Below are 13,914 nucleotides of genomic sequence, written 5' to 3'. Positions count from 1 at the left end.
GGAATTTTCTAGATACAGTATCATGTCATCTGCAAATGAGGAGAGCTTCACTTGTTCTTTTCTTATGCAGATTATCTGACATCTTTTTTCATTAATATATTGAATAGAAGTGGTGAGAGAGGGCAACCTTGCCTTGTGCAAGAACATTCTTAGTGGAAAGGCTTTTAGTCCCCCCCCTTCACTGAGTATAATGCTTATAATGTGTTTGTGATAAATGACTTTCACAACATTGAGAAAGTTCATTCAATTCCCATATAATTGCTAGTTTTTTTTTTATCAATAATGGGTGCTGGACCTTTTTAAATGTTTCTCAGTATCTATTGATATGATCATATGATTTTTTCTTTTATTTAATGGTGTATTATATTAATTGACTTGTGTATGTTAAACCACCCTTGCTGCCCTGGAATCAAACATACTTGGTCATATGTTGTATTGAATAAATTATAGAGTGTCCAAAAGGTGTGGATAGATGATGGTGAGGCCTTTCTCATCCCAGGTCCGGCATCTGCAGCCCCTACAGCCTAGCGGGTCTGTAGCTATCGGGGTAATGGTGAAAAAATGATCTACGGGCATTCAGTTGAAGTGTTAGGAGACAGAAAGTTTTATTACAAGGCCCTAACTGCCATGTGCATATCTCACATGGCTTCTAAGCTAACCAGCTTCTCTGCACCCAACCTGTGTCTCTCTTCACTCTGTTGCATCTTCCTTCCTGCTGCTTTTGTCTTTTGCCCCTACCCCAGGCCTTAATTACCAAATACAGACCCCTCCCAGCTGTGGGCTTGTCTGACCATCAATAAGATTAGCATTTGACTTTGGGGAGGGGTAAAAGTCATGATATATAACTATGATGAGCTATTGTTGGATTCTAATCCCTTATATTTTCTGAGGATTTATGCATCCATGTTCATCAAGGATATGGGGCTATAATTCATTTTTTGTGTGGTGTCTTTGTTTGCTATTGGTATTTGGATGCTGATAGTTTCATAGAAGCTATTTGGAAATGTTTCTGTTTTCTTCAGTTTCCTGGAAGAGCTTGATGAGGATTGATATTAGATTATCTTTAAAAGTTTAAAAGAATACAGAATAGTCTCACTCATATATGGGTTTTAAGAAAAATTAGACATTACTGTAATAAGGCCCAGAGACAATAGTTAAGGGCTACAAGGGCCTAAAGACTGGCTTTAAATTTGAAGCTTACCACAAATAGTGGTGAACAATGTTAGGGAAATAACTACACTAACAACTAGCATGACAATGTTAAAGAATGAAAGAAGTAGAATGCCTTTCATAATACAGGCAGAGGCAGGGGCAGGGGAGGAGGGGGAGCATTGGTGGTGGGAATTCACCAGTTGCACTGGTCAAGGGGTGTATTCCATTTATGACTGAAACCCAACTACAAACATGCTTATAATTATGGTGCTTAAATAAAGATTTATATTAAAAGAAAAGTTTGAAAGAATTCACTAGTGAATCATCTTGGACCTGGACTTTTGTTTTGGGGAAGCCTATTTCCCTTTAAATTTTCTCAATAGTGACAGATCTGTTATGTATTCCAGATCATCTTGACTCAATATTGAAAGGTTGTGGGAGTTCAAAAATGTATACTTTTCTTCCAGGTTTTCATGTTTTGTGGCATAGAATCTCAAAATATTCTAATTAACCCCTGGATTCCTACATTTGATCTTAGCCAAAAGGCCGAGAAGCGATCCCCCTGGATTCCTGTAGTATCTGTATTGACATTCCCTTTTAATTTATTTTTCTCCCTTTTAATTTCTGATCTGCTTAGAAAGTTCCTCTCTCCCTTTCTTTATGTGTCTTGCTAATGGTTTTATCAATATTGTTTATTTTTCAAAAAAAAACAAGCTTATTTTTAATTATAGTTTTGATATATTTTGGTATCTAGTTCATTAATTTCTGCCCTTAGTTTTTTTGTATTTTTAAATCTCTTATCTTTTTTGCATTTTATAATATCTTTATTTAAACATCTTGATTACAAATATGATTGTGCTTAGGTTTCAGTCACGTAAAGAGCACCCCCCTTCACCAGTGCAACATTCCCACCACCAATGTCCCAAATCTCCCTCCATCCCACACCACCCCCATTTGTACTCTAGACAGGCTTTCCAGTTCCCTCATTCATTCACATGGTTATGGTAGTTCTCAGTGTAGTTATTTCTATAACTGCACTCACCACTCTATGTGGTGAGCTTCAGGAAGTGAGCTGGAAGTTCCAGCCCTCCTCTCATTGTCTCAGGATTGTTGCAAAAATGACTTTTATTTTTCTTAAAACCCATAGATGAGTGAGATTATTCTGTGTGTCTCTCTCTTCCTCTGACTTATTTCACTCAGCATGATAGATTCCATGTACATTCATGTATAGGAAAATTTCATGACTTCATCTCTCCTGTAGGCTGCATAATATTCCATTGTGTGTATGTAGCACAGTTTCTTTAGCCATTCATCTGTTGAAGGGCATCTTGGTTGTTTCCAGAGCCTGGCTATTGTAAATAGTGCTTCAATAAATATAGGTGTGAGGAAGGGATTTTTGTACTGTATTCTTGTGTTCCTAGGGTATATCCCTAGGAGTGGAATAGCTGGGTCGAATGGGTGCTAAATTTCCAGTTTTTGGAGGAATCTCCATATTGCTATCCATAAAGGTTGGACTAGACAGCATTCCCACCAGCAGTAGATAAAAGTTCCTTTCTCTCCACATCCCCATCAGCACTGATTGTTCTCGTTCTTTGTGATGTGTGCCAATCTCTGTGGTGTGAGATGGTATCTCATTGTTGTTTCGATTTGCACCTCCCTGATGATTAGTGATGAGAAGCATTTTTTCATGTGCCTTTTGCCATTTGTACTTCTTTGTCAAAGTGTCTATTCATTTCTTCTCCCCATTTTTTGATGGGATTAGATGTTTTTTTCTTGTAAAGTTCTGTCAGTGCCATGTATATTTTGAGATTAGCCCTTATCTGATGGGTATTGGGTGAATAGTTTCTCCCAGTCAGTGTGTGGATCTTGTATCCTGGGCACTATTTCTTTTGAGGTGTAGAAGCTTCTCAGCTTAATGTATTCCCATCTGTTTATCTCTGCTTCCACTTGTTGGAAAGTGCAGTTTCCTCCTTGAAGATACCTTTAGTCTCAATGTCATGGAGTGTTTTAACTATGTGTTGTTCTATATACCTTATGGTATCAGGTTGATATCAAGGTCTTTAATCCATTTGGATTTTACCTTTGTACATGATGTTAACTGGGGGTCTATGTTCGCTCTTTTGCAAGTGGCTAACCAGTTCTGCCAGCACTTGTTGAAGAGGTTTTCCCTGCTCCACTTAGGATTTCTTGCTCCTTTGTCAAAAATTAGGTGCTTGCATATCTGGGGAACATTCTCTGAGAACTCAAGCCTATTCCACTGATCTGAGGGTCTGTCTTTACTCCAATACCATGCTGTTTTGATAACTAGTGCTTTGTAGTACAGTTTAAAGTTGGGGAAAGTAATGCCTCCCATATTCTTTTTCCCTTGAGTGTGTTAGCTATTTATTGTTCCAGATGAACTTCATAAGTGTTTGATCCACTTCTTTGAAGAATGTAATGGGTGTCTTTAGAGGGAACGCATTAAATCTGTATAATGCTTTTGGGTGTATTGCCATTTTAACGATGTTAATCCTGCCAATCCATGAGTAGGGTATGTGTTTCCATTTCTGTGTGTCCTCTCTTATTTCTTTGTCTGCTCTTAGTTTTATTACTTCCTTCCACGTGTCCAATTTTGGCTAATTTTATTGCTCTTTTTTCCAATTTCTTAAGCTGTACCATTGTTATTCATGTAGACCTTTTCCTTATTTCCTTCCTTCCTTCCTTCCTTCCTTCCTTCCTCCCTCCCTCCCTCCCCCTTCCCTCCCTTCCCCAAACCCTCCCTTCCCTTCCTTCTTTTTTTGAGTCACACTCAGTGGTGCTCAGGGATTAATAATGACTGCACTCAGACATTGCTCCTGGAAAGCTCTGGGGACGATACGGGATGCTGGGATTCAGACCATCATCAGTCCTGAATTGGCTGTGTGCAAGAGTAATTGCCCTACTGCTGTGCTCTCTCTCCAAACCACCCCTTTTCTTCCTTTCTGGTGAGTGTTTGGGAAAATATAAATTTTCCACTTAATACTGTTTGTGCTGTGTTCCATGGATTCTGGTAATTTATGTCTTCATTCTGATTTGTTTCCAGGAATCATTTCATTTTCTCTTGATTTCATCTCTGACCCACTTGTTTTTCAGTAGTTGGCTGTTTAATTACCAGGTGTTAAAGTTATCTGTCCTTTTCTGTTTGCAATTAACCTTTATTTTCAGTGTCTTGGTTTGAGAAGAGAGTAGAAAAAATTTCCATATTCTTGATTTTGTAGAAGTATATTTTATGGACAAGCATGTGTTCTATCTTAGAAAATATCCCATATCATTGGAGAAGAGTATATATCCAGTTTTTTGGAGATAAAGAACTCTCTCTACGTGTAAACACACACACACACACAGCCACTCACTTCTAGTTCTTTCTTCACATTCAGTGTATATTTGTTAACTTTTAGCCTGGTTAACCTATCAAAAGATAACAAGGTGGTATTGAAGTCTCCTCTATTATTGTGTTGCTTTTGATGTCTTTCTTCAAATTTATCGGCAATTCTTTTAAGTTTTGTGCTGGCCCATCAATGAGTGCATATATGTTTAGAAGTGTCACTTCTTGGTGTATGCATCTTTGGTTATTAAGAAGTGCCCATCTCTGTCTCTTACAGCTTTTAAGCCTAAAGTGTGTGTCATCTGATATTGGTATGGCCACTCCAACCTTTTTAAGTGAATTGTTTTCTTGAAGGTTTGTCCGCCTATCTCTGATTTTGAGTCTATATTAGCTCTGACTATTCAGATGTGTTCCGTGCAAGCATAAAAGTTGGATTCAGTTTTCTGACCCCTTTTTACCATTTTGTTTCTCTTAACTGAGGCACTTAGTTCACTGACATTGAGAGAAATGATTGCCAATGGATTTAGTTTTATATATTTATAGGAGCTTAGTGTGTTTGATGGGTCTGCTTTGCCTTAAAGTAGACTCTTTAGCTCTTCTTTTAAGCTTGGTTTTGAGTCTGCAAAGTTTCTAAGCTGCTGTTTATCTGTGAAGCTAGGTATTCCTCCTTGAAATCTTTTTTTTTTTTTTGGTTTTTGGGCCACACCCGGTGACGCTCAGGGGTTACTCCTGGCTATGCGCTCAGAAGTCGCTCCTGGCTTGGGGGACCATATGGGACGCCGGGGGATCGAACCGTGGTCCGTCCTAGGGTAGCGCAGGTAAGGCAGGCACCTTACCTTTAGCGCCACCACCCGGCCCCTCCTCCTTGAAATCTAAATGAAAGTCTAACAGGGTAAAGTATTTTTGGCAAAGTATTCATTTTGTTGAGTTTTGTCACTTATCCCACCACTGCCTTTGGAATTTGAAGGTTGTTTATGATAAATCTGTTCTAAATCTTAAGGGTACTTTTTTCTCTTAATTTTATACTAGAGTTCTATTATCTGTTCACTTTGGGGGGGTTGTGGGTCAACCCGGCCATATTCAGGGGTTGCTCCTGGTTCTGTGCTCAGAAATTATTCCTGACAGGTTAGGGGGACCATATGGGATGCCTGGAATTGAACCTGGGCAGGTCCCAGGTCAGCTGCATGAAAGGCAAACATCCCACCACAGTGCTCTCTCTGGTCCCTCTGTTCACTTTCTTTGAGGCTCTTTTTCAAGCTTTTCTTTTGTATGGAGGTGTTATGGAGTTCATCTTCCAGAACACTGATTTTGTCCTCAGCAGCTGTAACTCTGCTGGTGAGGCTTTCCAGTGAGGTTTTCATTTTGCATACCAAGTTTTTCAGCCTGGATATTTCAGTTTAAAGTTTTCTCATATCTTTTTTTCTATTTTGGCATCACACCCGGTGGCACTCATGGTTTACTTCTGGCTCTGTGCTCATAAATCACTCTTGGCAGTTTCAGGGTATGATATGTGATGCCAGGAATCAAATCTGGGTCCGTGCTGGGTTGGCCACATGCAAGGCAAATACTGTACCCCTGTGCTATCACTCCAGCCCCAAGTTTTCTCATTTCTACTTTCACATTCTTTTGAGTCTTATTTGTGGTTCATTTGTTTCCATATATTTTTTGAATTTTTTGAATAGCTTACACATATCTCCTCTAAATTCCTTCTCATGCAGGCTATGTAGGTGGTCGTTACTTGTTGGGTTTTCAGTGTGACCATCTTCATTCTCTAAGCATAATGATGGTCTGTGTTGTTTTCCCATCGTGCCTTTTGGAGTGTGGTGTTTTCTATGTTTTGTGCTGATGTACGCTGACTAGGGCATAAGCACAGCTGCAGAGCAAATCAGCCATATTCCTCTGTTTTTGTCTTATTATGTATGGGGGAAGCAGTTTTCCATGAATCATTCAAGGTATTCCAGTTGCTACAATGGCTACAATTGATTTAAAAATGGAGGAGTTGTTGGAGAGGTGAAGATCACAGTAGAGATGAAGTAGGGATATTTAGGGAGGGTCATAGATATATTGGTGGTGGTGGGGCACAGTAAATATGTACATAAATGATGAATGTAAACTTTAACATTACTGTAACCATTTTACCTAAATTTGATTTAAAATGAAAAAATATATAGAGAGAATTTAAAATAAAGAAAAGGAAAAGAGTAAAATGGCATCATAAACTCATCCAGTTAAATCACTAGTGTTGACATTTATCAACATCTTCACTTACCCAAGTACTCAGTTCCATAATAAGAATACATCAGGGGGAATGGCTTCCTCTTTTTTATAGCATACTGCTTCCCAGAGTCCAGTATTGCCTGGCAAATTGATTTGATCTGTGCTGGGGTCAGTACCTGAATAAGGAAATCAAGAAAAAGTCAAACCAGAATTATTTTATTCCCTGCAGGCACAGTATTTTCTTGTTTAAAAAGTCTATCAGCATGTCTCTAGAATCTTTTTCTTTATGTAAATAAGCTTAGCCAACCAGACATTTTCCACTCTGATTCATTTTCTTTGTTGCCAAGTTTATCTACCCTCTTCAGAAATTTTGCTGTTTTGATGAGAAATACACCTCTACTCCTCTAGGCTTTTATAAAATACAAAGACCACCTTTCAGCTATTATATTATGAATTCTTGTCATGGGAACAAGAATTTGCTCAGAAAATAACAAAGACTGGTCCTAACCAATCATGCTTAACAAAGCAGTTATTCCTGGCAGTCTGTGCTGTTCTGGCCCAGACAATGGCCTTCGATTTGTATCACTTAGACTATGGTTATAAAACCACAATTCTACAACAAGCTGCTGTGTGACAAACTCATTTTACCCTTTTGCACTCCCTGAATGAAGCCAAAGTTCAATCAAGTTCCAATGCAAAAATGACTTTTAATAGTGAAATGACTGAATAGAAAATGGCTAGCATGTTTTCCATATTTTATTCAATCTATCCACAGACAATTTTGGAACTATAGAGATTCAAATGTTCTCAAGTCTACAAAACATAAGTGACTTCATTAGGATTCTGCTCAGATTTGTGATGCTTTCTGCTTTCCACTCTTCCTCAAAGACAATTAGACTCTCAGTTTGGCACACTCCCTGTATTAATCCTGATTCTCTCTGGCTTAGCACTTACCACCTGGTGTGCTATGTCACACTTTACGAGATCATCAGTTTACTGATGGCAAAGATAGTTTCCTGTCATAATTTTGGCACCCTTGGCTCCTAACAAATATATAAAGGGGGCTTTCAGTAACTGATACTTGAACAAATGCTACATCCTCTCTTTTATTCCGTTTTTTCCTCCCTCCACTTCCCTTCCTTCCACAGTGATTATTTTAAGTCCCCACTAAATGCCAGGAAAGCTTGTTCTAGAATTCTGGGTTATCATAGCAAACAAAATGCAAAAGATCTCTTTGCTCTTAAAGACAAGATTTCAAAATGGCATACCTGTACAGAGAGAATACAAGTAAAAGTATTATATATATATATTAGTTACATTAATCTATATTAATAATGTATATTAAATATAACTAGATGCATCTCACTGGGCTCAGAGGAAAGTTCATTAGATTTTCGGTTCTTTTCTATGTTTCACACACAGAATGGTCCTGCTTACAAGTTGACATTAGACTTGCTGAAATAATGTTCTTAAATTCTTCTTCTGGTTTACCCAATGATAGAGGGTAAAATATAACCCAGTGTTTGACATCCTCAAAGCCAAAATTTAATTTAAAAAAGGTATTATTCATTCTGTCATTTAATATTTACAGAATATTACTATTCTGATACAGTCCTGTGCTGGGTATTATGAGAGAAATCCTGGAAAGCCTGGGACACAGTTCTTTCCTGTAGGGAAGTTAATACCAGTATTGAAGATGAGCCCTAAGGAAAAGTCTACAAATAGAGCATTTAAAGTTCATGACCCTAAGGGTGGAAAGAAAGAGTAATTCAGGGTTGGAACACAGACAATAGTCCATGTCACTTATGCAGATTTTTCCTTGGTTTTCATTTGGTTGCTTAGATACAACTATGCTATGACTTTCGACTTAAATTTTTATTTTATTACCTACCTGTCTTTGCCACTTGGGCTTATTTAATTCTACCTAAATTCTCAAAGATCTCTTCCCACTCCAACTTGATTTATTATTTTGGAAAGTCTTTAGCATTTTCCTAAGTGGTTTCTTTGCCTGAATCTTCTCCAATTGCCACCAAATTTTCATTTACTATTAAATGTTTACTTTGTGTGTTTTTTATCAGTACTAACTGGAATATATAGATTTGGTATATTAACCATTAATATCTTAACAACACCTCTATTTCTATACTCATAAAAATCTAGGATTCTCTAAGTACATGAAGATAAGATTCCATTCTATACTTTTTTCTGAAAATATATTTAGTCTTCAACTGAACTTAGGTCCTATCTGCCAACATTGTTCTTGAATCCATCCATACAACAGAAATAGTTTTTTTGGTAAGTAAAAACTGGGGGTGTTATATACTCACTTGAATCACAAAAATTTTCTCTATTTTTTAGGGGGGTTGGGCCACACCTGGTGACAATCAAGGGTTACTCCTGCTATGCACTCAGAAATCTCTCCCCTGGCTTGGGGGACCATATAGGATGCAAGGGGATGGAACCACTGTCCCACCTAGGTTAGCACGTGCAAGGCAGAAGCCCTTCCAGTTGTGCCACCTTTCCGGCCCCATAAATTTTTCCCTATTTGAATTCTATTCCAGTAACTATAAATATTCTTATTCTTTTTTTTTTTTTTTGTTTTTCAGGCCACACCCATTTGATGTTCAGGGGTTACTCCTGGCTAAGTGCTCAGAAATTGCCCCTGGCTTGGGGGGACCATATGGGACGCCGGGGATCGAACCTCGGTCCTGATCCTTGGCTAGCAATTGTAAGGCAGACACCTTACCTCTAGCGCCACCTCGCCGGCCCCATTCTTTTCTTACTTAATCTTTATTCTCTCTCTCTCTCTCTCTCTCTCTCTCTCTCTCTCTCTCTCTCTCTCTCTCTCTCTCTCTCTCTGTCTTCAACAGCCCCGTGTGAGTTTACCTGCTTTGTGTGTGTGAAGCAAAATACTTTTTAATGAAACTAACTTAGATGTGAGGGGAAAGAAAAAGAGGAAGCAAGTGCTCAAGAGAGAAAATGGACTTACACATAGTGGAAAAGCTAAAAGACACAGATGCAAGCAAGCAAGCTATATGTTCAAGGAAGAACACAATCTTTAAGAGCAAGACTACTTGCTTATTTTCGAACCAGAAGAAAAACCATTTAAATTATTTGTGGTGTCTTCTCCCTTTGATGCCATCCTTATAAGTAAATCTAAAACTCAACATAGAGGATGCATTTATAAAACATTTTTAAATACATCTCCATTCATGCATCATGTTTGGTGGTTTCTTCTTATCTCTAAGAAACACTGTGGGGGGAAAAAAGGTGAAACAAAGAGAAACCAGTACTTGTTCAGCTGGATAAAGGCCAGAGTTCTGCATGCAGTTCTTTATCTTTGAGAACAGACAAGACCTACCCATGAGTTTATTGATCAGCAAATAGAAAGTGGAAAGAGAATTCATTGAAAATATATGGAATAGAAGAGTGAGAATGCATGTTCCATTCTTTCCCTGAACAAACAGCACAAAAAACGGAGAGGAACTTGAGGGAAGGGCATGTTCTGACTCCCCTGTTTATCTGCTTTCACAGTCTGCAGTCCCCAGCTTCCAGGGCAGAGAAGAGGGCTCATGAGCCATGGAGATGCTCTCCATGCCTCTGAAATAATAGAGATCAAGGAATGAGGAAATGACATTTAGAGAAATTTAGTGAGTAGTAGCTCACTGGGTGTTTATCATAATAAATCTAGATTCTTTTCTATCGTTACAGAACCTAAGGCATACTCATAAGGCAATATCTTGGACAAATTCTCTCTTTTTGTTGCTGTCGTTTAATTTTATGGCCACACAGGAAAGTGCTCATCAGGGTTAACCCTGGGTTCAGGGATAGCTCCCAGCAGTCCTTGGAGTGGTGCCAGAAATACAACCAGGATCATTCACATGTAAGACAAGTAAGTACCCTACGGACTGTATTATCTCTCTAACCTACTCTTTTTTAAATAAGCTTTTAACAGCTTTAAATTTAGATAGCTTAAAAATACAAAGCAAGTTAATGATAGTTACCATAAATTAATCATTTCCATTCAGTGATCCGCAAATAAAAGCATTCATTTTAAAATATTCTTATCACACTATTTATGACAAGATAGTGGAGCAGTAAAGTTCACAAACTACTTGAAAGTCTTGCTGTGAATGAACCACCTCTATGAGGAACGATGGTTAATGATAAGGAAAGAAAGTAAGAGGACACAGAAAGTTGTGTCTTGTTCTTTTCCAGCCAATTAATTTGCCCACAATTCCTATGAAACTTCTGTCTTTGCTAACAAGCACTGCCAATATTATCAAGCAATAGTCTAGTTTGCCCTGTACATGTGACTATATATCTGTATGGAATGCACAAAGTCACTTCAAATCACACCAAATACATGTGACAAAGGAAAAACCTGATAGTCATTAGTTTTCCAGGAGCAATCTACTTCATCCCAAATTCTTTGTCTCACTATTCTGCTGATAGCATATACTTCTGCTCTGAAAGTGACATAATCCATTTCAGTCCCAGGGGACATCAAAATAGCTTCTGATACCCAGGGACAGCTTTGAAGAAAAATACTTTTGAGTTGTCAAGAGCCTGGGCACTTTCAATATTGATATCACAAAAAATATAAACTTGAAGTATATGTAGAGTCCTGATGGGCCTACCAGCTGTTCAAAATGGAAATTGTTGACACTGGAAAGAAACTAAGAAGCTGAATATCAATGTACACTTCTTGCACTACTACCGCCAGCTCCCATGCCAAGCTTTAGCAGAGATCTTTAATCCCTCAGGAGGTTTAATGGATTTACAGGTAGAATCTGTGCCCTTTCCCCCACTCCACATCTATCTTGGGTTTGGTGAGAAGTTAGCCAAAAAGCTGCCTATTGTCTCAGGGAGCTACAAAAGTAAAAGAATCAGACATGACCCTTGTAAGAGAGTCCAGGGCAATAGGAAATATTTCATCCTCTAGCTTTATGTTCTTAATTCAAATAAATTCAAACAAAAAGGGAATACGTGCATAAAATTTATAACTTGCTGAATTGTTACTATTGGTGCTTCTGTGAGGTACTATGATTCTTTTGTAATCCTCTAGGTTAGAGGGGAAAGCCAAGTCTTTGGGAAATCTCTGAGTGGCTGGGGAGTTTTCCAACTTAGGAAGAGGAAAAACTCAGAGACCTGTTCTGAGGGAAAAAAATAAAGATTCAAATTAGGGTGAAGGGAATATTTTCCTTTTAAAAATTAACTTTATTTTATTTTTTTAATTTTATGTATTTATTTGGTCTTTGGGCCATACCAAGAAGTGATCAGGGGTTACTTCTGGCTCTTCATTGAGGAAGTACTTGAGGCAGGCTCAGGGAGCCAAATGGAATGCCAGGGATCAAACCTGGGCCAGCTTCAGGCAAGGCAAACACCCTTCCTACAATACTATAACTCTGGTTCCTGATTACTTTATTTTACACACTTATTTACAGAGTTGTTCATAATACAGTTATTTCTGGCATTCAATATTCCAACACCAATCCTACCATTAGTATAATATTCCCTCCTCTGGGTCATCAGTTTCCCAACCAAGGGGATATTTTTAAGTAGTTAACAAATCTTAATTAATAAAAACAATTGAACCACAAATGTGAAAAACCTGTGCTAGAAAATGGGGGGGTGAATAATCAAACTGAGTTGACATATGGATTATTTAAATAACAAAACATTCTGTATTTAAAATTCTAATAATCATAACCCCAAAGATTCATAACCTAAAGGACTAAGGTGGAGGGAGCAAACATTCTTCAAATTGGGAAAAAATATGAGTTAAGCTCTTTCTTAGATGGAAGGGGATGGGTGGTACATAACCAATCAGCCAGATATTTCAATACTCATATCCAGAATTTCAGTGCTTTTCAGGGACAGTTGTGCTGGGAACCACCAGAACCACATTGTGAGTCTCCAAGTCTATAGCTGGTTTTTTAGGGCTAGGATATATGTTGAGAGACATAAGGTGCTGGAAATCAAATTCTGGGCCCTCTCACATGCACTCCAGGTCTTTGAGATATCTTTTCAGCTTCAGGAGTAAATTTTGAAGGACACTTGGAGAGGAAGTAGATGTGGGTGAATAAAGCAAAGAACGGACATTTAAAGCTATAATATAATAGGGGAACTTCTGGGTTTGGTAGCTGCAATGCTTCTAACTGTCATGTGCAATATCTTTTAACCTGATGCTAGTATTCAAATGAAGATTTGAATTCAGAGGCTGGGATGGGATCAGGACTCTACATTTCTAACCAACTCCCAGGTGATATTATTGTTCCTGCTGCTCCACAGAACACTATCCAAAGTCATACTGGATTGTAGGAACAAAGAGGCTGTTTGTAGGCTCTTTGGAAGTGTAGCAAATGAGACTGGAGTAACTATAGGATGTTCTCACAGACATTCAAGGAAGAAAGAAGGAACACCACACAAGAACACAACAATCCACAATTGAAATGATCAGATTACTCAGAAAAGAGAAGCAGCAACATTAGGACATTTTCTTCCAATATGCCATGTGTGGAAGAAAAAATTGTCCCAATTTGCAACCCCCAGTGGGGAGTTCTCTCAGCCAATGTGGCCAAGTTTGTTATTTGCTTAATTTTATCCAAATGTGTGCTGCTGCAGAATGAGCAAGTCCCTTCCATCTGGTTTTCCTGATGTTCCCTGACCACTATTATGCTCTGCAATGAAGAGTGGGAGGATAGTTGCTCTAGTTAATGATAATCACAGTCACTGAAGGGATTCAGCAGAGAATTTCAGCTAAAAATTGTTCTCAGATACCATCTTAGATTGCTTCTTTTTCCTTCTCACATGAAGAGATACAACAAAACGCTGGAAACAAGGAGAGGAAACAGGGTTTACCCCATTCTTGAAGACTGACTGCTGGCTTTCAGGATTTATTACAAGTACCTCACAACCCAGTCTGTATGAAGTATCACTAGATAATTTCATTCTGTTTTCTATAAGACACCAAATGTCTAAGTCCCAGTACTTCCTTATCTTCTAAAAGGGGGAAATATTCCTGAGCACAGAATCAGGAGTAAGCTTTAAGCACCAAAGGTTTTGGTCCAACCTCCCATCACAAAACTGGATAATTATACTTTCCCCACACTGAACTGTGAAGAAAACTCTGTTTTCAATGATTGTATACACACTGCAATCACTTGAGGAGCTATGACATATACTGACCACACCTCAAA

At 38.3% G+C, this 13,914-nt stretch overlaps 1 protein-coding gene across 1 annotated transcript in view; it reads right to left on the bottom strand.

The window, feature by feature from the left end:
• The window catches only part of LANCL3 (LanC like family member 3), a 174,604-nt gene that overhangs the window by 33,163 nt on the left and 127,527 nt on the right, over positions 1-13,914 (bottom strand). The window contains exon 2 of the mRNA XM_049767117.1: positions 6,765-6,888. Coding sequence (XP_049623074.1) covers positions 6,765-6,888 — 124 coding nt within the window. The remainder of the gene's footprint in view (positions 1-6,764; positions 6,889-13,914) is intronic.

Source organism: Suncus etruscus, chromosome X, assembly GCF_024139225.1.
Source record: "Suncus etruscus isolate mSunEtr1 chromosome X, mSunEtr1.pri.cur, whole genome shotgun sequence".
Taxonomy (NCBI): domain Eukaryota; kingdom Metazoa; phylum Chordata; class Mammalia; order Eulipotyphla; family Soricidae; genus Suncus; species Suncus etruscus.
Note: the sequence above shows the minus strand (reverse complement) of the source record. Positions and strands in the feature narration are given on the sequence as shown.